Source organism: Lissotriton vulgaris, chromosome 8 (genome assembly GCF_964263255.1).
Source record: "Lissotriton vulgaris chromosome 8, aLisVul1.2, whole genome shotgun sequence".
Lineage (NCBI taxonomy): Eukaryota > Metazoa > Chordata > Amphibia > Caudata > Salamandridae > Lissotriton > Lissotriton vulgaris.
The window spans coordinates 448,816,843-448,843,167 of record NC_141696.1 but is presented as its reverse complement, the minus strand read 5'-3'; the positions used below and the strand labels follow the sequence as shown (position 1 = coordinate 448,843,167).

The window sequence follows — 26,325 nt, the reverse complement described above, 5'->3', positions numbered from 1 at the left end:
GACACTTTTTTGCTCTGCAGTAACTATAAGAGGATGTTCTAAAAAGTGCATGTCTTTATTTTGACTATTTAACTTGTGCAATTGCTTTATATATGCCCACTGGGGCATAATATCTTGTTACAAGTGAAGGCATGTGCCATTATTAATGATAAATGAGGGTTCCTGAGACTATATGTGTTATATGTACTGAATGAACTTTGTGTATATATATGAAGTATAATCATTGAATTTATTAATTATGGTTTAACAGTTTTTAACCATTTGTATATATATGAAATGAGACTTATTTATAGTTTAATTATGATATATATTTTTGTAATCAGGTGTATATATATAGAATGAAATCTATTTATATATTTATATAAAATGTTATAACAATAGCGGTTTTGCACATTGGAACCCCTTGGGCACTATGCCCTTTATCCACACTTAAATGAATGAAGTATGTCTTCACTATCTATGACTTTTGAAAAAATGCAATTTGCACAGGTGAAACTGATTATGTACTCGCACTTTAAAAACCCTTGTTTGTATTCATGACACTTTATGTGAGCAAGCCTCTCTCGAGGTGAAACGCGTCATGGCGGATTTGCAGGCTTTAATTTTGGCACAAAATAAATCACTCTAAGAAACTGCACTTACCTTGTGGTCTCGCTTCCTTCGTTGTTCTGCAGAGTATACTACGACGACCTTTGGACATATATATATATATATATATATATATATATATATATATATATTATATATATATATATATATATATATATATATATATATATATATATATATATATATATATATATATATATATATATATATATTTATATATATATGAACCAATTCCTCAGACCTCCACGGGACGTGGCGTAAGAAGAGACGGACCCCACGGCTTCAGGCAAGATGTTATTTTTATTGTTAACCTTCCAAGCGACGCTTATCGAGTACCAAGTACTCTTGTTCACACACCTGATAGCCATGTTGGCTTGCTTTTTTAATGCTGTGTTTCCCTGACCCCTCCTATGGGCCACACCTCCTATAGTGAATCACATGACGAGGTTCATGGATATAGAAACGGTACATAGTACATATAGGATTCAGGAAATGACATGTCTTGTACTTAGATTTTTACAGGCTTGCCTGTGCAATGTATACAAGTTATAAAACAAATCACATTGTTGTTTCTGTGTATACTGATCACATAATTGCATAAAATTATAAAATCACATTTGAGAATTATTTAAAAAGTTTCAAATAATTCGATAGTTACATAAATTTCATTATGAACAAATATCCTTACTGCATGAATGCAGATACCAATGGTACATAAAGTGACTGAGTGCAACTTGATAAAAATACTAATTTAGTAATTTTTTGTTCCAATTCTGAACCAATGATTCGTGAGAAAGTCTATATAGAAAATGTCATAGTGTTTACCCACAAAAATCCTGTCCTAAATATTTATTTAAAATTTAAAAATTGATAAATTTTGTATTACATAAATATTAAGACCTATTTACAATTTATGTACATAGAACCAAAAATAAGTGCTAATCTGTACATGTGCTGAATATGTGACAACCAAAAAATTAAAGTGAATGAACACAAAAGAAAAAGGGAAAGAGCAAAACCAATCTAATTTTAAAAATATATACAATACTGGAAAAGGATAGAATATATCGTACACATGCTGTTAATTCATAAAATAACTGGTGCATTCATTTTATTTGTATGCCCTGTATATGTGCATGCGTGCGACTCTGCGGGCCTTTAACATTTGCTGGAGTCCTGACTTGACTCTAATTTGTCATAGACTAACCAGAACCTGACAATGTTCTCATATGTGTGCTGCGGACCAATACTGACAAAAAAGGATACATTTACAAAAAATTATAAAGATCTTCGGTCGCATTAAGACCGTTGGGCTGTTTACTGTCAAGTTCAATGATGTATTTTGTTTCCATCTTCCTGAGTATTTTTTCCCGATCCCCACCCCTTCTTAGTGGGGGCACTGCATCAATGACAAAATATTTTAAACACAACAGATCCCTGCCGTGTTTTATGTGGAAATGGCGTGCCACGGGATAGGCTGCGTCATTGTTGACAATAGCGCGGAGATGCTGCAGTATCCTGACGTGCACCTGCGACTTCGTGCTGCCAACATAGCACAGCCCACAAGTGCACGTCAGGACATATACAGCAAACTCCATGGTGCAGTTGAAATTGCCTTTGATAGCAGTTTTTGTGTGCGAAAATGGGGTATCATAATGTGTAGTATTTTGCCCAAATTTGCATGCTCGGCATGAGGAGCATTTGAAAAAGCCCCTCCTGCTTAGCCAGGCGCCGCTGCAACCCAGCTCAGGACTGGCCTTGACCACTTTGCTGTGCATACTGTAAGCCCTTCTAAAGGTGATAGCGGGTTTGTCAGGGACTCTGGAGCTCAATACACCATCGGTTTTTAGGATAGGCCAGTTTTTGTGTATGATGGATTTGATTTTGCGTTGTTGTTGGCTGAAAGTAGTTATCAGCCTGGGGGTTTCATCGCTGCTTGTTGTTTCAGTAGGCTTTGATGTTAACAGGGATTCCCTGGACCTTTCCCTAGTTTTGGTTATAGCTCTGGAAAGGGTGGATTCACTGTATCCCCTAGCCCTCAAACGTTCCATCATTAATTTGGCTGCTTCGTCAAACTTCTCTGTTGTGCTGCAGATTCGTTTAAGCGCAGTAGTTCCCCTAGTGGTATGCTGTCAATAACATGTTTCGGATGTCCACTACTTGCGTGCAAAATACTATTGCCCGCCTTAGGCTTGCGATACAATGATGTCATAATTAGTCCCTCATCTATAGTGATATGGACATCTAAAAATTCTGCTGCCTGTCTGCTTATATTAGATGTAAAGAAAAGATTAATTTTATTGACATTTAGAGCTTCCACAAACTGGCGTGCGCTAGAGATGTCACCTTCCCACACACAGAAAACGTCATCTATGAATCGCATCCAATATTTGACATTATTAAAACCATGTTTTTTGCGAAAATATCCCGCTCCTCCCACCAGCCGGTGTAAACACGCGTAGCTGGGGGAGAAGCAGGATCCCATCGCAACCCCCCTGATCTGTTTCCATACATCCTTGCCAAATGTGAAAAAGTTGTTGTTTAGGCACCATTGCACTAAATCACAAAGCATGCGATTGTGACCATAATATTCACATGATTTGAGTCCCAAATAGTATCTAATAGCCTCAATTCCTTTAGAATGTTCAATGCACGTATACAATGACTCAATATCCAATGTTATAATACACCAATTGTACTGCCATTGTATTGTATTGAGTTTGGACAAAAAATCACTGGTGTCTTTTATGTAGCTAGCAAGGTTCTGAACATGTTCCTGCAGATAGTAATCAATATACCGTGAAGCGTTCTCACCCATACTCTTGATCGCAGATATAATCGGTCTGCCCGGGGTTGGATTCTTCATTTTATGCACCTTTGGTATTAGGTACAAATGTGGCATGACCGGATTTTCTATATGCAAGAAAGTATATTCGGCTGGAGAGATTAAATGTTCCCGTTGGTAAGACATCAACTTTCTATTCAGAGTATCCCTGGCCTGTTTATACTCCAAACCACTGCTCCTTGCATAGCAGTGGATGTCACCGAGCTGTCTCATTCCTTCTGCAATGTAATCTTGTTTCTGCCAGAGAACGATGTTTCCACCTTTGTCAGATGAATTGACCACTATCTCTTGATTCTTGTTTTATATATATATATATATATATATATATATATATATATATATATATATATATATAAATACACACAAAATTCTGTCTCTAGGACTGAAATAAGAATGCACTCACTTGTGTGTTTTACAAAAGCTTACAGCTGCTTTATTTTCTTGCCAGTCCCATGTGATCAAGCCTTTGGAAGAGGTGAAACGCGTTTGGACTGGCAAGAAAATAAAGCAGCTGTAAGCTTTTGTAAAACACACGAGTGAGTGTGTTCCTATGTCATTCCTAGTGACTGAATTTTGTGTATATATACCGGCTGGATCCTGCCGAATAGACACGCACAGCACTACATTGGGGAGCGCCAACGTCGAAATGGATCTAACTGGGTTTTGTATATATATATATATATATATATATATATATATATATATATATATATATATATATATATATATATATATAGAGAGAGAGAGATATGTATAGTGTAACAATTAATAAAAATATTTCTTTTACATTATATCAATGTAATTTATATTTTACATTTATTATTACAAATATATATCTATATATCTATATACATATGTATATGTACATATATGTATTCATATATATATATATATATATATATATATATATATATATATATATATATATATATATATATATATATTAATAAATGTAAAATCATTTTTTAACATTCTATAATGTAAAACAATTACTTTATAAATTATAGTATATATATATATATATATGTATATATATATATTTCATAGTAATAAAGTCAAAATATTAAAACATGTTAATATAATGTGAAATACATATTTTTATTAAATATTTTACTATATTTATTTATAGATATATATACATATATATATATTCGTGAAATATATTTAATGTACATTATATTCAATTTATTTCTTGAAATGTTTAACATTTACTACTTTAAACTTTACGTATATTAAGAAATCAATATTTTTGTCTATTTTTGGACGATATTAGTATCAATTATATCTATTTCTGACGCTTTGTGTACTTACCATTATAAGTATAGGAGTACAATATTGTGGTAAACAATATTTTTGACACAGTATTGTTTACCACAATATTGTGTCAGTGATCCCTGGCTTCTTTGTCAGGACATCCTCAGGTGTAATTAACTCTACCATTCTTTCTCAAAGGCAGATATAATTTCCAAAAACATGCTACAGTGGTAGAGAATCCTCTGTCAGTGGGTTTACCAGTTCAAGAACAATTTGGAGAATTTTCCATTACTACCTCAAACTCAGACCTCCGGCCAAAAAGCACTAAAAGCTTTGATTTTACTCTGACACTATTCACGTTCTGTTCTGTTCTTATAATACTGATACATATGTGGTCATATATTTCAAACAAGCATTGAACCATGCTTGCTTAAACAAAAGGGTACTACAAAATAAGGTATTCTAAGAAAGCTGTGGGCCACTAAAACTCAGCTCTGTCGCAGACTATTTGTATTGCCCTCATAGGTTTATGAAATATTTGTCTCTGTAAAACCATCTCTATCATTAAAACACCTAAATCTCTTCTCTGTGTTGTTTTGCAAACAACTTCCTTACTCCTTGCTTCCTTCTTTTTTTAGACATTATTCCAATTAATTTTACAAATCAATACAAACTATCATAGGAGAGAGAATAACATTTTGTAATATTAGCTGTAATATTATCTTTCCTATTTCATTAATATCACATTCATATTCAATATAATATCACATTAATAATACATAGATTACCCAAATATTCTCTGGGAGTATAACTGACAAATGCACTAGGAGAGAGATAAATGAATGAGAAAAAGATTAAAAGAAAGTAAGTGAAAGGAAATAGATAAGAAACAAATTCTAACTACTTTAGTTTCAAGCTCTAAGCATACAAATTACTTGCTTCTTTGTAAATGACATTGTATGGCATTCGTTTCAATAGACTAAGCTGTACCAAACACAATTCTGTCTCATTGTTTTATGGACGTCTAAGACCTGGAAAAAATACTGAGTAAGAGGAATTGGAGATAATTTTGTTTTATTACCTTTGGCAATTAACTTCGGATGATTCATGGCACGACAGATCCCACAGGTCGATAAGATTAAGTTCAGACTGTATATAAGCTTTTCTTGCAAGTGGAGTCATCCAGTTAAGCGTCGTAAAGGAGAACAGCCCTGCATTATCTATAGGATGCTTGTGCCTATAAAAAATGTAAGACATTTATATGAATATGTTGAACGACATATAAGTTAGGAAGAAATTCCTTCTTGTGCTTTAGTTTATTAAGCATAAACTAAAGACATTGTAAAAGCTTGTCATTGCACCTTTGTAAAAATAACACATTGTAGTTTTTTCAGATTAGCAGTCAAATCACAATCTATGCCATTATTATAGCTTTATAGCCTACTTCAGAGGTCTGCACTGCTTGTTAAAGGCCCCAACCCTGAGTTATATGTCCGAGCCTAAGGTGAGGACCCATAAAGAGGGTGAGGACTTTTGACAACTGTGTATATACAGAGGCACCAAGCTACTAAAGCAGATTTCCCAAACTGTGGGTTGTGATGCACTGGTGAGGAGCCAGCTGCTTTCTGGTGGGTCACGAAAGAGCAATAAATAAAAAAGCCTTTATATGTATTTCTCATAAAATTAGCTGTTTATTCCACAAGTGCCTTATGAGTCTCCGTCGTTTCCTTTTAATGTGCTGTATCTGAAATTGTGTCTGAATGCTACCAATGTATTTTTCTTGATCTTTGAGAATTTTTAATAAACTTGATTATCAAAACAAAAAGAATTGCTGTGATTCAAAGAAAGAGGTTAAATATCAGTCTATGGGCCTGATTTATATCTCAGTGGACAGGTTACTCCATCACAATGGGAGCCTTTACAAGGCATTATTGCCTAGAGTCTGATTCCAGAGCGGAGTCTCAAGTAGGGCAAGCCTCCTTGAGAAACCTATTTGGGTAGAATAAGGCCTACTGTTTGGGCCTACGGATATGAATGTTATCTGTTGATTCTTTTGCCCGCAGGGATGAGGTGAGGCTCGCTACTATATTCTAATGCTTATGACTATTGATGAGGATCCCCTGGAAGAGAAGGATTAGTTACTTACCTGTAATCCTAGTTCTCTTCCAGGGGTATCCTCATCAAAGTCATAAGCAACCCTCCCGCCTCCCCGGGCAAAGGACTTTGTTTATTAAGTAGGAGATGTTTTAACCTGTTATTACCATGGTTTGGTTTTCAGTCTCCGAAAAGAACAACTGACCTAACTGTAACCCCTGAGGCATGATGGGAAGCTAGGGGCAGAGGTGCCTTAAAGGCACAGCGTCAGTTTTAGTACATGCAGCTACAGGTTAGCTTTTCAGTCTTTTTAGACTGGGTATTTGCAATGCAGCCTGGGAGCTGTATATGCTTACAGTGTGTTATAAGAATTTCTACTGCTTTCTAAGCATTAAAACAGTTTCTAAACAAGCATTGGTGTTGTTTCTCATGTTTCTAATGCTAATACACATGTATGGTGGAAATTCTTCACAGCATATTCCAGCTCTACTGTTTTATTTGGGTGCAATTGCTTAATTTTATATATATATATATTTATATATATATATGTATATGTATATGTGGGGCACATATAATATATTGTTTCCGGGGTCCCGCGCATGGGCGGGAATATTCTAATGCTTATGACTATTGATGAGGATCCCCTGGAAGAGAACCGATCTGAATGAACCTCTCAAGTGGCTGAATGTCTTGTAATGGGAAGATTAAACATAAAATGCTACATCTATTAATGAAAGCTTCATTGAAGACGAAGAAGGCAATTGTGAAGTGGCTCGAAAGGAGCACACATCAAATAAGTCAGAACAAGGTTCAAGTCCCACTGAGGCATCACGAAAGGAACAGGAGGAAACATGTGAGTGATGCCCTTCAAGAATCTATTAACAACAGGGGACTTGAAAAGTGAAGGCTGATCAGGAAGCCTCAAGAAGGCTGAAATGGCCGAGAGGTAGCATGTGATAGTGCCCAGAGCGGAGCCCTGCTGGGCAAGAGAAAGAAGGAAGAGGAGAACCTCTGAAAGGGGGGCAGAATGTGGATCCACAGCCTTTGCTGTGAACCATGCCACAACTTTGCTCCACCTGCAGGAGTATACCGATATTGTGGAGGGACGCCTGGCTGCCAGAATCACATCACAGACTTCAGGGGGCAAGTCAAATGGCCTCAACTGTCGCCGCTCAATCTCCACACATGTAGGTGGAGACTGGACAGGTTCGGGTGGAGGACCGTCCCCTGCTGCTGCGACAAATTGGCGTCCCATGTGTCCTTCTGAGAGAGTTTCCTTGAGGGCACTTTCCCCTGGATTTCAGGCAGCGATTGGCTACTCTGATTAGAGGCGGGTTCGATCTAGAGCTCTTGAGAGTTTATATACTTGCTATCACTAGCCTCAAGAAATAGCCCTTGTGATTCTGGTATTTCCTATTAAGGACAGATTAATTGAAGGTTGAAGGAATCCACGCCTTTGAAGAAATTGTACATATAATATGTTTTTCCTTGCACCCTGACGAAGGAACTGTGGATAATTGTCCTTTCCGAAACGCACTTTGGCGCTTTTTTGCTTGTATTATCTTGTTCTTTTTCTTTGTACCTTTGTTTTGTTATATTTGTATTGTCTCTGTGTTATTGTGTAGGGTGTTGTGGTTACTTGAGAGGATGCCTGGATGTGTGAGAATAATTGGGGGCTATATGATTTGTTTAATTGACTGAATTGAATTGTACATATATATTTTTTATGAATCATTGATGGATTTCAAATAATAAAATTATATGTTTTTCTAAATAATTTTGTTTGTGTGGGACAATGATGATATATATAAACTAATGGATATATTACCTACAGATTTGTAACGTTCTAGGAGAGTTTTTTTGTGTTTTTTGATAGTTATTCCCTGCCTCCTTCTCCTAGCATTACTTATTCCAGGGTACCCTCGCTTGTTTTTGATTATTTCCCCACTGCAGAGCCCGCATCCGCCATCTGGCGTGATGCACCAGAAGGATGCAGGAGGCCCTCAGCACAGGAAGCCGCAGCTTCAACCTGAACGAGACTCTGGATAAAGGCTGAAAGATCGGAATCAGAGTCTGAATATCCCAAACCCGCTGTTCGGGAGGATAAACCTGAAACTGCGCCAAATCCAGAACTGCTCCAATGAAGAGGAGCTTCTGAGAGGGACACAGGTGTGACTTTGGCACATTGATGGAGAACCCCAGCAGGTGCAGGAGGTCGGCTGTAGTTTGGAGGTGGCTGATGACTGTCTGGGGTGAGCCCGACTTCAACAACCTGTCGTCGAGATAGGGGAAGACTGACACCCCTAATCTGCTCAGATGAGCTGCGACCACCGCCATCACTTTCGTGAACACCCGAGGGGCGCTGGTAAGGCCGAAGGGGAGCCCGGTAAACTGAAAGTGCTCGTGGCCTACCGTGAACCGCAGGTAACGCCGGTGGGTCAGCAGGACGGGGATGGGAAAATATGCGTCCTGCAAGTCCAACGCTACCATCCAGTCTTCTGGGTCTAGGGCAGCTAAGACCTGAGCCAAAGTCAGCATCTTGAACTTCTCCTTCCGGAGGAAGCCGTTAACATTCCACAAGTCCAAGATAGGGCGTAGGCCCCCTTTGCCCTTCTTGGGAACCAGAAAGTAGTGGGAGTAACAACCACACCCTACTTCTGGCCCAGGAACGCGCTCAATGGCCCCCTTGGCCAAACGGGTCGTAACTTCCTCTTTCAGAAGTTGCAAGTGATACCCCGACACGTGGTGGTATTGCGGTGGCATGGCTGGAGGGGTCGCCTCGAAGGGGAGGGAGTAGCCACTTCAGATGATTTGCAGCACCCACTTGTCCGATGTGATGGTGCGCCAGTGGAGGAGGTGATGGCGAACCCTGCCCCCCACTGGCGTCAAATGGGGCTGAAAGCTCAGACTAGGAAGGCTTTGAGGCGGATGCTGCGGGGTGGATGTGGACTGGCCTCCCTGCTGTCCCCTGGCACTGTCGCGGCGGTTACCACGTCCACCGCCGCGCTGGATGTTAGTCTGTGGCCCGTGGCTGGCAGGACATGAAGGGGCGTCCCTTCCTTGGCCACGAAAGGAGTGAAAGGCAGAAGTTTGCTGGCGCTGGACCGACAGGCCCAAGGACTTGGCCGTAGCCCTGGAGTCCTTGAAACACTCAAGCGCACTGTCTGCCTTGTCGCCAAAGAGGCGACGGCCATCAAAGGGCAGGTCCATGAGTGAATTCTGGACATCAGCCGAAAAGTTGGCGAGCCTCAGCCAGGCGTGGCGGTGGCCCACCACCGTCATGGAAATCGCCCTGCCCAGCGAGTCCGTGGTATCCAGCCCACATCGGATAGAGTACCGTGCTTGATCCGGGCCTCCTCCGGGCAATCTGGCATAACGTCCGTGACCATGTCCCACAGAGAGTGGGTATAACGGGTGAAAAGGCAAGCAGTGTTGACCGACCGCAACCCCAAACTAAGTGAGGAGAACAGCTTCTTACCGAACTGCTCATACCTTTAGGATTCCCGATCAGGTGGAGAAGTCGGGAATGCGGTCAGGGAGTTAGAGGCCTGGATAACCATGCTCTCTGGGGTGGGGTGGGTGGACAGGAAGCTAGGGTCGCCCGGGGCCGGGCGGTGGCGTCTGGCTACATTCCGATCTACAGGGGCACCTGTAGCTGGCCTGGACCAGGTGCCCAACAGAACATCAGTAAGGGCCTCATTAAACAGCAGTAGAGGCTACGAAGAGCTTGCCTGCGATTTAAGGACCTCAGTGAGGAGGTTAGTCCTCACGGCTGCGACGGGGAGCTCAAGAGCCAAGGCCTTGGCCGCTCTCATCAACACTACACTGTAAGCAGCCCCCTCCTCCGTAGCCACGGTAGGAGGGGAGACAAAGACAGTGTCAGGCGAATTGTCCAAACCACTGGCCTCCGCTAGATCCACTGCCCAGTCCTGATACGACTGGCACTCCCGTGTCAGAGGGTCCTCAGACCCCTCCCAATCCTCCTCCCCTCCCATCTCCTGATAGTCAGGTGCAAAGGATGGGGCCGGGTCGTAGAAGAATTGTTCTTCTCTCGGCGTCGAACAACGCTGGTCCGACGCCAGATCCTGACCGAGGGAGGGACCGGGGACGACGTCGTACGGGGTCGGTGTCGGGGGTGACACCCTGGGGGTTGGCGCCAGCGGAGGGGTCATAAGGTCGACCAGCGGCGACCCGGATCTGGACCCGGATCCGGTGGGGCCCTGCGGCGTCGGGACTGAAGTTGCCGCCGGGGCCGAAGCACCCGATGGCGCTGGGGCGGAAGCACCCGACCCGCTTGGGATCCCAGTAGGGGCCACGGGGCCCCAAGGCACCACAGCAGGACCCGACGGAGAAGAGAGCGACTTCATGAGGAAGGCATCGATCTCCTCCAGGGTCGCGTTCAGCCCAGGGACCGGCGGGTATGGAGCTGGCAGCGGCGCCTGCTGCTCCGGAGGAGCCGCGTGGGCGGTGTCACCCGAACCCCCAGCCGCATCGTGCGAGCGTCGCGGGGAGTCGGAAGAGCAATGTTGTCTCTTCGACTTCTTGTGCCTCTTACCTGAGGACTTGGAGCCCGACGAATGGTGTCGACTCACCGAGCTGCGATGACTGTGGCCCTGCGACCGGTCCTTCGACATCCTCCTCGGCCTGGACTGTGAACGGCGCGGGCCGACTGCCGGAGCTCGAGGCGCTTACGGGACCGCTCCCGCCTAGCCTTCGACATCAAGGCCTGGCAGTCGGGGTACGACTTGTCGTCGTGGTCGGCCCCAAGGCAATACAGGCACCGATGGTGGGGGTCGGTAACCGACATCAGGTGGTTACAGTCAGCACAGGGCTTGAACCCGGGCATCCCTACCAGCACCCAGAGTCTACCGACTCGAAAAAGGACCCAAAAAGGATCAAAAAAGTTAGTCAAAAAGTGACTAAGAAGTCCTGCTTTTTCCGGATCTGCGCTCGCGAGGGCGGCGTCTAAGTACTCCGACGACGTCATCCCAGCACCAACGAAGCCGACGACGGACGCGGAGCAGCAGACGACGCCTACCGATACGCAGGGGTACTGCTACGCAAAACTTTCCGGATCCAGTCTGACGCCTGGGGATTTTCTAAGGTTAGGAATCTAACACTAACCTGTTTCTTTCTGATACTCAAAACCATAAAACACTGTGATTTGATTGTATTTTTGTATGCCCATAACCTAAGAAAGGCTTATTTATTTTATTTTTTCTGTTTTTTATTTTTGGTCGTAAGACTTTTATTGATATTCGCCAACATCACACAGCATTATGCCTACAACCCTGAGGCCGGCTGCCACACATAAATTTCGTCTCGGATAAATGTTACACAGCTTGTCAGCCGACCACCTCCGGTCCGGCAGCAAATTCGATCATAACGTCAACAAATACGACATCACTTTTTTATGTCACAATCATATTTCGTCTCACTTTTGTATATTTTTAAACATAACTCAACTTGTGACTCAATAGGTTCGGTAGACAACATACAGTTTCGCCGTCAGTCAGTTAGTCTTTTACAATAGTCATTCAATCCAGACGCTTATCGCACCCATCCTAACCCTTGAGCGTTCCCTTAAGTACCCGCCGAGTCATTTTAGTGGCCCCTATCATATCCCTCCAGCACTGTTGTCGGCTATCGACTGTAGCTATTCATTCTACCTCTTCCTCGTCTTCCGAGCTTTCAATGTCTTCCTCTAACAAAGGTTCACACAAGTCTCCCCGGTAACTATTCCAAGGTAGCCAGACCTTGTTCCACTTACGAGGATTAGCTCTCATTTTGTACACCGCTCGCTCAGTCACCATGAGCGTGTTCATGTTCCTGCACCATTGCGCCAGAGTCGGCGTTTCCACCGCCCCCCATCTCTGCTCTATATCCCGTTTGGCGGTCATGATACCCACAATGGCCCACAGTTGACCCTGGCGTGTTAGATCATTAGTGCTCCACACACTCAGCAGGCACACACGGGGGTGGGTGCAGAAAGGCTTATTTTTACCTGCATTTCAAAACTTATTTCACATTACAGTGGCCCTTAGGAAAATAGGAATACACAGGCAAAAATGAATACAGACCCAATCAGTACTGTATTGGTTAAACTTTTCCAGCAGGACAGAGGTTTAATTTTAAATTTTTCAACAATTCTTTAAGATATATACAAACAAAGATACTGAGAGTGGGACACAAGCCTGCATCCTACTACAGAAACATAGAAACAAACAGTTTGGGAAACATTTAAGGGAGGCTCCGACAACGCTCACGGTTTGTTTTTTCGAGAAAATCAACAATAAGGTAAACAAATCGTGAGGCATGCCTCTACATAGTAAATGGTAACATCACAGTTAACGCATGAGGCGTTTTTAGGGTGTTGATGACGTTTCGATCCAAGTGAACAATGCGTGGATCATCATCAGGACATTAAATAAGCATGCCTGTGTATAAGTGCCTTAGATTACTGTATTCAATCACATTTGTTAGGAGAAAGAAGAGGGAGGAAACATAAAAAGGAAAGAATTAGAAGGATATATGTCAAGGTTACGCAGCCTCATGTGAATTGGCGAGCTAGTCAGAGTATAAGTGCACCACAAGAAATATTGCAATATATTGAATTTGAAAACCAGCATATCTTGCAAAGTATTCACTATATTTTTATAGATACATTCTCAAATTGATAGATACATATTCCCTATTTATCTAAATGCTGTGTGGAGTCTTTTGTGGTTTATTCATTGTATAACTATGTGTGTGTATGTGTATGTGTTGCACAAGTACTTTACACAGTGCCTCTTTTGATAAGCCTGCCTGCTCTGAACCAAACAACCATATGGTGGGCACAGGTTATCTCGGTTGTGTTTCTAGCTAACTCTGACTAGAGTGGTAGTTCTTGCCTGGCCTGGGTGCATACCTCAGGAAGCGAGGAACCCCATTTCTACAGGCTCCCATGACTGGTAGCTAGCTCTGACAGCAAGGCCATGTAGGGATGCAACCATAAAGTTATCATACCTCCCACTCTATTTAGAGTGGATGGTCTAATGGGTTCTATCTGTCCACCACCGTAAGGGAAAACCTGGCATTGAGGGACAGAAAAAAATACCCTCAAACCCTAGGAGTTTTCTCCCATGGTGTGCGGGTTATTGGTTTCAAATATTTAAAAAATGTTTAAAGTTTCGGCAAAGGGCATCAAAACTGACAGAAGACGGTCGCCAAACTTTTCATATCTTGAAGGAATAAGCAATAGCAGCAGTTCCATTCAACGTACAGAATTGACCACTGAGCAGGTGGGCATCTCTAAATAGGATGGACTACTGTCCAGCAGAGTTAAGTCCTCCACGATCCGGACGGAAGGTATGCTATCTGATAGGGTCTAAATCTAGCCCTATGTTTGTAGAAGCCATGAAAAAGCTGAAAAGGTCAGTGAAAAATGTCGGCTGACGGGAGGCAATTCAAATTTTGTTATAATGAAAAGAAGAATTAATGTTGTGAGAAAATAGAACTGAAACTAAAATTAAGAATATCACAAAATAAATAGAAGTACTTTAGGACTTGCTACATTTTGAAATGTTGAAATCTCTCCTAAATATATTTTACATTAATTATCATGTGTTTGCCTATTATTAAATGTAATATTGCATGTAAATTGCAGTGTAAAGAGGCACCGTACATGGGACAGGACATCCGTGATTACTTACTACTATTAATTAAAATGCAACATTGCCTTTACATGTATTTTATTTAGAATGTGGATGTGTTTTCTGCCTTTAACTTTGGGATGACTGAGAACATTTCACATAAATTCCAATAAAGTTTCTAAAAAACACTTGCCTTCGCTCTTATTTTTTTCCAAATGAATTTTATTCCAATTAAATAATTATAGTTAAACTAATTAAATTATATAAGTCGCCATTACCTGTTTTATTTTAAATCAAATCAATAAATTAACTTACTTACTTTTATTTCAATGTTATTCATTTACCTAAACTGATATAGTGGATATCTTTGTAGTTATCATTATGGTAGTTGTTACATCGCAGTCGATGCATAGATGAAAAACCATCAGTGGTTTGGGGAACACCACTGTAAGTGGTACTGCAGGGTATTAACTCCATAAATGACTAGGAGAATATGTGTTGTTGGTGAGTGGCACTGCAGAGGTCTATTTCACCAATACTGACGCGCCAAGGAGGCTCTGTGCACAAAAGGTACCCTCACTCTTCACCCATGCTCACTGAAACTGCATATGGCTTGCGCTCAGGAGCCTTGCCTGGCTTCTCCCTAGCAGTTCCACAGGGATGAGGCACAAGTTAACCTCAACCCCTGAAGTGACTAAGGGGCATATGTATCTAAAGATTTATAATTCACAAACGCTGCGATTCGCAAAAATACAGTGTTTGCAAATGAAAAATCTCTAAATGCGATGTATGAGCTGTTTTTTTATCGCAAAATTAAGGAATTGCAAAATTTGTGATTCCTTAAATGCTATGTATGATGCACCCAAGTTGTGCGATTTCTCACTAAGAAATAGCAAATTAACATCAACTTCAAGTTGGTGCTAATTTGCGATTTCTTTCACAAATGCACTTTTTGGCATTTGTAAAGGTGCCATGTGGCACACATGTTCATTTCAGGGGTGCATCAGGGTGTCCTTATGACACCCTTGAAATTATTCTCCATTTGCGATTTTCAAATTACGAATCGCAAATAGAGAATTACTTCACATTCATTCCTATGGGCCTCCTGGGCCATAGAAATGAATGGGAAAGTATTCCTTAATTGTGATTTTGCAATTTGCTAATCGCAATTAAGGAATACTAAGAATTTGCAAAAAAATTGCGATTTCTTTAATACATCCCGTTTTGCAATTCTCAAATAGTGATATCTAAAAAATCGCTATTTGACAATCGCAAATGAGGATGTTGATACATATGGCCCTAAGTGACTCCCCGGAGGAATGGAAAATACTCTTCCCCGCTACTATAATAAAGATAGCTTTGTTTGTGTGGTGTGAGGATCAACAACCCTGATCATTGACTGTTGGGAGTAAAATACAAAAAATTAGGCCTCCCCGAGGACTCTAACGCCAAGAGTACGAGGACTGTGCACAGGGCATGAAAGACAGCTATCATGCGCTACATGCAGTGCCTGCTGATAAATCATATATTATTAGGAACAAAATGGCAAGATATATTTGTCTTCACTCATTTCTTGCATTTAAAAACCTCAATCCATTTCAGTGACATTTAAATGATCATCCCACTCACAATATTCATGTTAGTGTTGATGTTTACTAAACCTATCAGCCAGTTTCGTTACCAGATTTGTTGCCACATAACTTTGAAACACAAATATTGGCTGGTAGGTCTCATCTTTATAATGTAAGTGCAGAGCTGTTGGCTTTGCTAATTAATATGTGTCTGTAAATCATCGTTTAAAAAAGTAAATGAAAAAAACATGTTAAAACACTGGAGAAAAAGCAAACACATATCTTAAGGTACCTCAAAAGTGTACATTTAATTCAGTGTATTCGTTTTTTATAAATTATGTTGTTTACTTTTCAAATACTTTTCCAATGAGGAAACTCTAAACAGAATTAAAAAAGAATATGGAAGTGTCAGAATGTAAAGAGAAATGTTTGCCTGTTGCTAATTTACTTTCCACAACATTCAGCCATTTGGTCAAATGCAGTTGTCAAAGGAACCGTTTTTATTGACCTCTAGAAGAAAGGTCATACTAAGTAAAACGTCTGCTGCATTAGACGCCCTCGTCTGAATGAGTGCAGCAGATGGCTCTACCCAAAGCACCATGAAGGCCTTTGGGTGCCATAGCTTGTGCTTTCATGTGATACAATAAATTTAGAATATAAAACAAAAACAACACTTACAGTCTACTTTTCAGCCGTACACCAGCAAACAATATACCTGTTCCTGTGCTTTTCTAGACAAGTTGGAATGGGTGGGGAGCAATACAGTGTGGTGGGGCAGTGAATCAACCCAAGAGGGAAAGAGGTAGCAAGCACATGCACTCTCATGGAGAGCTGAATGGAAAAGAAAATAGTGGTTCCTTAAATGTGAAAAGTGGAAGGATATAAGTCAGCTAATCAAAAGAATTGTAATGATGATATGCTCCAGGGGAGGGAAAAACACAGGAAGAGGAAGGCATTGTGAGAAGTTGGCCTGATATATGATGCTCACTAGTTCTAGTGATCACCTTGTATCAGTCCAAACATCCCTTATGGTGATTGGTTGTAAGGTCAACCTTATAGACCAGCTATCCTAATGGTAGCATGGACAAAGCAGTCTTAGGCTAAACTCTTTTGGCATGTGAAGCCAGCTGTTTTACCACATATAACCCCTTGAATACCAAGTGAAAGGACACCACACAGGTTGTTATGAAATTAAACAATATATTTATTAAGTAACATACACCTCTGAACTCTTTATGAGATCAGAGGGCTAAGCACATGACAATCTCTTAGGAAAAATACGTTTAAGTTGCACAAATTACAATGGTGCCCTAGGGGCACGACAGACCATATACTAAGTGAGTGGAATGTGAAAGTCGATAGAAGGAATGGAGCTGTCCAGAGGCTGTAGGATCGCTGGGACCACACTACCCTAACTCTAGGTAAGTAATAGGAGGCCCACGGAACGCGTGTGCAGAGTGTGAACTCACACGTGAGATGCGTAACCCTGTCTTTGGACAGTACAATTCAAGTAAAAGGTGAGTACGGACAATCCTGACTATGTAGGACTAAAACGACTGTGGAACTGGACACTAGGAGAGTCAATCTACCCGTGAGCACCGAAATGCTCGTGTTACATCAACCACAGGCTGCTGGTGCATAGGTGCGAAGTCCTGTCGGGTTCCGGCGTTGAAGTCTATGGAGCCTGGGAGAAAAGATGCTGCAGGCGTTCAGGAGGAAGATGTCCGGTGTGATCCAAGGGTGGATCAGTGAAGAGGAGAACCTGAAAGCAGAGGGGACAATGTTCAAAGTCACTAGCCAGTGACTGGGGTGGAACCAGGAGTGGAACCAGATGTCGTTGTCGCGATCAGGTGAGAGTGGACGCTTGTCTCTGCAGCCACGTGGACCAGGTGGTGTCTTCGACGACCAGGATGGAGGCACGAGCTGTCCCACGCAGGCTTTCGCTGTCAGCGATGTCGGATCCGGATTTGGAGTCAACAGGCCTTGGCAAAGGCAACCCACGCGGTGAGTGGAAACGGCATCTGGAGTGGACCAGGAGGGTCCAGGGTGCTCCTCTTTTGGAAGGGAGCAAGGGCCAGTCTGGAGCAACCAGACCAGCAGTGAAAATTTCAAGGTTCGTCGTCTAGGAGGTCACTATGCCAGCCGGCAAGTGACCAGACAATGGGTCGAGCAGCAAACAGGTAGAAGGGCCCCACGCAGATCTCGTGGATGCTGGAGGGCTGGTCTTCGGTGCAGGAGCTGCTCGGGGTCGGGGCTTCTCAGTCCCCAAAGCACCTGGATGAGGATGCCTCAGAAGTCGTGCTGGAGCAAAGTGCTGCTTCTTTCAAGATGGCCGGTCCCACGTGTCTCGTCGCACCCACGGATCTCAGCTGTGCTGCAGATGTAAGTAGAGGTCTTTTTTTTTTTTTATTTTATTTGGAGTCAAAATACATCACATGAGTAAAAATACATAATTAAATTAGTCTGGACATAAAAACAACAATTGATCAATAGGTTCATTAAATAAATACTTAAGGCCTATAATTGAAAAAGTGCATAAAACCATCAATATTTAGTTATAAAAAGCCTAGTTCCAATAAATATATCAAATATTGTGCAAAGTAACAATTCATACATTTATTGCATTGATCTCCCTCCAATTAGTGACCAAGGCCCAAAACCTTCTTCCAAAGTCCCGTGTTTTCACCCCCTTCCGCTCATATAGGCAGGTCTCAATATTATGTATTCCAAGAAACCTGGATAGCCACATTTGGAAGGATGGTGCAGCGGTATCCTTCCACCCCGCTGATATCAGAATCCTAAGCACAGCCACAGATATAAAGACCAGAGCTGCTTCTTCCTTGCCCAAATTTAAATTAGAGTCCGTGCCCAAGATCATCAGGGTAGGGGATAGATCGATCTTGTGACCTAGCAACCCCTCCCAAAATTTTTCGATCTCATTCTTCACTAAGGTCAGGAGTCTACAATTAATCAACATATGTAGTAAGTCTGCTTGTGCCCCCTCCCCCTCCCACATCTTGGGCAAGTATCATCTGCTCTAGCTCCCCATGCAAATAATTTAGCTGGGGTAAAGTAAAGGTTAAACGGCGTTTTATAATGCTGGGCTCTTAAGTTTGTGGCTCTAAATATCCTTTTGTTCAGTGCCAGGGCCTGGTCAACGTCTACATTTGGGTTTCCAAGTTTATTGGACCATGCTACCTAGGTCTTGTCAACATCATCATGAATCTCTAAAAGGAGGATGTTATATATAAACTTAATTTTTTTACACCCATTAGTCAATGCGTCCAGGAGGGGATTATTACCTGGAGGTGGCGTTTTTGGTTTAATAGCCTTCAGGGAACGAGCCAGTTTGGTATATGCAAACCAATAATTGTCTGGGATTCCAAAGCCCTTTTGTAAGGCCTCAAAGCTTATAATCCCATCCACATCCATTAATTCCCATAGAGTCTTAATACCCATCCCCCTCCAAATTTTTAGGGTCCTTTCTATCCCTAATCTTGAGAAAAGACTAAAATTACAAATATGTATATATGGATTAATTTTGGGGATATTGCACAGATTTCTACTAGACTTCCATACCCTCCAGACACTATCAATGATCTTATATCTCGCTTTTTTATAAAATCTTCGATCTACCTCAAATAGCATTATACCCATTGCCTTCCTTCCTAGCAATAACTCATATATAGTGGGGGGTTGGTATGCTTCGGGTCTTACATTATTGTAAGGGGCTTCTGACTGGAAGAGTATTGTCATTTGGGTTAAAAGACAGGTCCAATGGTATAGCCTTAAGTTAGGAAGAGCTAGTCCCCCCCTTTCCCTTGGGAGAGAGAGGAGGTTTGTGGACCGCCTTATCTTACCGTATTGCCAAATAAATTTAATAAACACAGATTCCATATTCAGCATAATTTTTTCCTCAACGGATAGTGGTATCGCCCTGAAGAGAGATAATATCTTGGGGAACATTGACATCTTGACCGCATTTATCCTTCCAATCAATGAGAGATGCAGACCATCCCATCTTCTCAAGTCTGTCTCTATTGATTTAATGAGTTGTACATAATTTCCTTCCACTATTTTCTCTACTGCAGCATTAATTGTTACCCCCAAGTATACTGCCGCATCCACATATCTGGAATCTGTCTTTACTATATTTTTTGTGCATATAATCTGAGTCTTTGCTTCATTCATTAAATAACCTGAATTAGCACCAAATTGTTTTGTCAGATCAACCAGAATTGCCATTGCCTGCTGGGGGTCAGAAGAAAATACGGCCAGATCATCCGCATAGGCTAATATTTTGTTTTCAAAGCCATTAATTATCACCGGCTTTAGCCTGAGACACCCCAATATAGCCTGAATAAGAGGGTCGATATATAGGGAGAAAAGAATTGGGGAGCACGGGCATCCTTGGCGTGTTCCCCTTTTTATAGAAAATATATTAGATTTTTCCCCCATGACCGTGACTCTGGCTACAGGATCATGATACATTGCTTTCAATGTTCCAATAGTTTTCTGCCCAAAGCCTCTTCCTAGCAGAATGTTCCAGAGATAGCTCCAAACCACACGGTCGAAAGCCTTCTCCGCGTCGAGCAGGATCATGGCGACCTCACTCCCCGTGGCAGCATGGGCATCGAATATAGCTATTGCTCTGCTGGTATGGTCCGTCGTGCCACGTCCGGGATCAAACCCATGCTGCCAAGGAGAGACAAGGCCGCCTATAATCCTGCCCAGTCTCGAGGCCCAAATCTTGGAGTAAAGCTTAGTGTCAGGGTTAATCAAATAGATCGGTCTATAAGACCCCGGATTCTCACTAGGTTTCCCTTTTTTATGAAAGATGATGATATTTGTCTCTTTCCACGAATCCGGGGTCTGTCCCGTGTATACTATCCCATTAAAAAGATCTACTAACAGGCCTACAATTTCTGATTCAATGCATTTATATACCTCCAGGGGGAAGCCATCAGGACCGGCGGCCTTCCCTGGGGCTAGCTCCTGGAGGGCAGCTTTGACTTTCAATTCAGTAATGTCCCTGTCTAATTCCTCTTGGAGAGAGGCATCAAGGCGTGGGCCTGAATCCTCTAAGTGTGTCTGTTGTTCCCCGTCCCTTATTTCCTCATCATATAGACTTTGATAAAAGTCTCTAAAAACATGCAAAATATCATTGGTTTCTGTATATTCTCTGCCCCTTTCTACTATCTTCTTAATAGTGTTTTTAGACCGCTCTTGCCGGAGTCGGAGGGCCAGGGCTCTACCAGCATGTTCGCCAGTTTCATATTGATTAGTTCTTGTAGCCTGGTATTCCCCCATCGCCTTCTGAGTAGTGATTTTCTGAAGATCTGCCTTAATGGTCATAAGTGCTTTATGGCTATTACTACCATCCCCGCCCGAAGCAATAACCTTAACATGCTCTTCTTCTATAGTTGTAAGTCTCTCTAATAGTTTCAATTCGGCATTCCTATCTTCGTTCCTTAGTTTTGTCGAATAGCTGATAGTTTCTCCTCTCAGAGCTGCTTTAAAGGAGTCCCATACTATATTACGGGAGGAGCTATATCTATTAGCAGAGAAAAAGTCATCGGACCAGGTCTTGATATGGGCGATAAATCTGGCATCCTCCAGTAGTCTCCTCTCAAAAGACCATGGGGGTCTAGCTCTTCGACAATAACTCCTCTGATATGTGATTACTAAGGGATTGTGATCCGAAAGCACCATCGGTAATTTAGATATAGCTACTCTATTAATCTCTGATGAGGAAATAAACAAATATTCCAACTTAGAGTGCTTCTGAGCTGGGTTTGAAAAGTTTGTAAAACCAGAATTAAGAGGCTGCTTTGCACCCCAAATATCCACTAGGTCTATTGATTCCATCAAAGCTTTAATTGCCCTATGGACCCGTGGTTTCCGACCAATATAATTTATGTTATCCTCCCAACTGGCTGAGATATTCAGGTCTCCACAAACTATTACGGGTGCCAACCAGCCAATCAATTCAATCTCTAAGAAATCAAAGATCTCTGGTTCATCGCCGTTCGAGCCATAAATTACGCAAATGGTAAAGCCCATTTCCAGCTCCGCAATCACCCATCTACCGCAGCTATCTGCTTTCACCTTTTTAACACCTCCCAAAGACTTCCTTACCAGAATGGCAACCCCTCTAATCATTGAAGTTTGTAGTGAGCAGGCGATCAAGTCAAACCCGTTCACTAACAAAAGGTTACTCTTTGCCCATGGGAGGTGTGTCTCTTGGAGACATAACACATCAATTTTATTAAACTTAGCAAAGTGGGCCAGTCTTTGTCTCTTCCTCCAATCATTTAACCCCCCCGTATTCACTGTACATATTTTAATGTCTGACATCCTTGCTTTTTGTTTGACATACCATCCTGTTCTGCCATTTGATCCAATTATTCATTCTCAACTGCTACCTATGTCCAAATATACTCAAAACCGTGATGATGCACTTTGAACTCCCTTTTTCACTCTTTTTTTTATTTTTCTACCCCCTCCACCCCACCCACCCCCCCCCCTCCCTTCCCTCCACCCAGCCCCCCTGCTCGCCTACCTACACACACTGTGAGACGCACAACTCTAGTTTGTGCATGTGATGGACATGCAGTTGCGATGAGGATATCAAACACCTTTACTCAATTACAAAACACACAAAAAATAAACAGAAAACAGATAGTGAAAACCAAAATTAAGCCACAGCAATCTAAGCATTAGCACACACGAAGACTCTATCCGTTAGGCTAAAGGAGAATGGATACTATATATGACTATTTATCAAGGCTGTCCAGATACTCCTTGGCCTTAATTTCAGATGAGAAATATATTGTTTTCCCTTCATTAATGATTTTTAACTGGGCTGGGTTTATTAGATACGCTTGGAGTTTCCTATCTTGAAAGGGCTTTATCTGCCCCCTTAGACGCCAGCGTCTTTCTACTGTCACATGGCAGAAGTCCGGGCGAACAAAAAAGGATACCCCATCACAGTTCTTCCTGGCATCAAGTCTAGCCCTTCCGCGATTGCCTGGCGAAGTATGAAATTGCCCAGAAATATCAACACAGCTCTAGGTTTATCCCCCTCTTTAGCATGTCTTCTTAGTTTGAAGGGGGTGCAATGCACTCTTTGTATCTCCTTTGACCAGTCCCATCTGGGCAATTCGGGGAAAGCCTGCTGGAAGAGTTTGATAGTGTAAGCTTGGATATCCATCCCTTCTGTTCCCTCGGGTATTCCTAGGACTCTCTGATTGTTTCTCCAGAGCCTATTCTCCATCTCCTCCAGCTTCCACTGCATATCTATCACTTGGGAGCTCTGAGCATCTACTTTGAGTGTGGCCGCTGCCATCTCAGTCTCTGTTGCAACCACCCTCTCTTCTAGATTCGAAACTCTATCCCGGTGGTAGCACATGCCTTAGAAAGTTTCCGTACTACTCCCTGCATTTTTCTCATTGTAGTCTGTGATTTCCGACTGTCTTGGTGTGTTTCTTCACGATGTGCTAGTATCTCCTGATGTATTGTCTCAAGTAGTGACATTTGAGCCTGTTCTATCAAGGGGCTGCATAATAGGGTCTGAGCGGAAGAGTGATCCCAACTTAGTTCCTGTTGCTCCATCTCTTGACCCCAAACAGCTTTCTTTGCCTTCATGGTTGTGGCCGGCACATTATCCTCCAAGTCAGTGTCAGTCTCAACACAAGAACTATGTTCCTCTTCGTCTTCGGACCACTCACCCCCATCGGAGACAGAGAAGAAGGCTTCACTTGGATCATTTTCTTTATCGCCACCGATCCCTCCTGTTGCCCCATTTGACATTGGTTCCTCTCTGGCTACAGGGTGATTTAAAAAATCAGTTGCCACCCCTTCAGCATTAATGGTATCCTCCCTAGTATTTTTAGCCTGAGAGTGCTGGTATTTGTATCCTGCTTGAGAGCTGGTGGAGTATCAGTAGCTACCAAGTTTTCGTTTTTTAAAGGTAAATGTGCTGGATTTGCAGTCTCTATCTCTGCCTCTGTTGTATTTTCAGATACTGTCAGAGTTATTTCTTCCAGCATTTGGATCGGGAGGGGGATACAATGGGCACCCAACTCGTGAACTACATCTGGGGCATTGCTCTCTCCCGTGTCTTTAACCCTCTTCTCCTTACCCGCTTTCACCAGCAGTTCCAAAACTGACGCCGTCGCCAGCCGTGTCTTAGGTGCTCCTTGTTGCCTTTTTTTTGTTGTTGTTGATCGGACAGAGAGTTTTCATCACCGCATGTGACGTCCGGGGCTGCATTTCCAGCTTCCTCCTTCTGCATTTTTTTCCTGCTACTGGCGGATTTTGTGCCCTGGTTCAATTTCGGCGCCATTCCGATCTGGGCTCCATGCGGGTGATATCTCACTTGTATACCTGAGCGGCTATGAGCGCCGTTAACCAAACCTCGCCGCTTCAGCTCAATCCTGCGGCTCCCCACTGAACTCTGTGTTCGGCTTCGGCTCCGCGGCTGACTCCGCCGCTTCTCCTCACTCCTGCGGCTCCCCTCTGAACTCCGCATTCGACTTCGGCTCCGCGGCTGACTCCGCCCTCTTCCAGAAGCGTAGCGGGCGAGAATGAGGGACTTCAACGCCTGCCGGACCGCCCTCAGCAGCAGCCTCGATACTCCAATGTGAGTAAGAACCAGCATCTCTTCCGAGCAGTCGGTAGTTCGCAAATCCGCAGCTTTCGAGTTAGCTTCACGCTGAAACACTCAAGCCGTCCATGTGTCCATGTGTGCTGCTTAGATCGGGTTTCTGGGCTACAAAGCAGACCGCGTCCTCATCGCCGTACTGCACCGGCCACTCAAGCGGACGCCATCTTGCCTCTGATGTAGGTAGAGGTCAGAGAGGTCTGGGAATCCGGGTCTCGTCGGGTTCTGAAGTCTGGATCCTCGAGGGAAGACAACAAAGGGCAGCGCTGGACGCTGATGGTGCCTGCTTGTGCAGGGTGGACACTCCTTGCCCACAAGGGAGATTTCTTCAGTCTTCTTTGGAGCAGAACGTCGAAGTCCATAGTTTCTTCTTGTAAAGTTGTTCAAGATAATCTCATTTGGAATGGGACCAGCTCCTACCTTTATCCGGCTAAAGGGGGCTGTACTACGACTAGGTCCCTCCTCTGGGTGGGACCAGGAAGGGGGTGGTTACACCCCTTATCCTTTGTCCGGTTTTGCGCCAGAGCTGGGGCTGGAGAGCCCCAGAAACTGGTTTAGAGCGGTGTATGCACAGGGACACCTTGTGTGCCCCAGGCATGTCTCATTCCTTTCATCACTGTCCTACCTAATACACAAAACCCTGTGTGGCGTGGTGCTAGCACCTCCCAAGGCAGGAAACCCTTTGTCCAAGCCTCCCTCGCTGGAAGGACTCCCAGAAGCAGGAGGTCAGACTTGTGTCTGTGGTGGCAGCATCCATTTTGTGATGCTGAGGCTCGAGTTAACTTTAACCGGGGTTCACAGTTACATACATGTTGTGTCCCTCTAGAAGGGTGGAATGCTACCCCCGTCACCAGAATTGGCGAGGGGGTAGTATTCCAATTTGTATGACACCTTACTCGACATGTTATAATGCTATACCAAAGTTAGCAATAACCGCGAGGATTATAATGCACTTAAGAGTATATGGTATAGCGTTATCATGGAAACAGCTAAAGGACTTGGTTCCGAAAGCTGCAGACATGCTCAGCTCATGCTAGAGCACCATCTCACATAGTTCCAAGCACTCTGCCTTCAGGATTGATAAGGCCTGCCATAGGAGTGACTGATAGGAGGATATGTGTCCATTTTAGGGTTAGATATAGGGATACTATATTTAAAGCAAAGGGTGATTACACCACCTTGCCCCAGCTGATTGATCAGCCAGTTGTGTCAGATTTGGGTGGCCAGCCAGGGGTGGCATAATACATGCTGCAGCCCCTGGTAGGCCCTGAGTGCACCTATGCCCTGGGTACCTAAGGTACACTGTACAGGGACTGATAAGGTGACTCAGTATCCAATTAGATATGCACCTAAGGTACATGGTTGTCAATTTAGAGAGAGACAGCTAGGCTGTGGGTCTGATTAGCAGGCCCACAGCCAGGGAAAGTCGTAAACCAGTGAAGCAAAAAGCAAAAATCGGGGGTGACCATAGGATTGCAGACCCCACTCTCCTACAGGCATCAAATGAGAAGCAAGCAAATGAGAGTGACAATAAAGCCAACCAATGGTAAGCAACGGGCAGGCTGGAAGCCCACTACACTGTCTGGAAGGCTTGACTGAAAAAGGAAATGATTATATCAAGTAGGCACTTTCATACCTAAAAGGATAGACCTA

At 43.0% G+C, this 26,325-nt stretch overlaps 1 protein-coding gene across 1 annotated transcript in view; it reads right to left on the bottom strand.

The window, feature by feature from the left end:
- Positions 1-26,325, bottom strand: part of LOC147697160 (ATP-binding cassette sub-family C member 5-like) — a 2,119,944-nt gene that overhangs the window by 1,974,538 nt on the left and 119,081 nt on the right. Inside the window, exon 3 of the mRNA XM_086934231.1 lies at positions 5,790-5,945. Within this exon, the coding sequence (XP_086790357.1) occupies positions 5,790-5,945 (156 nt within the window). The remainder of the gene's footprint in view (positions 1-5,789; positions 5,946-26,325) is intronic.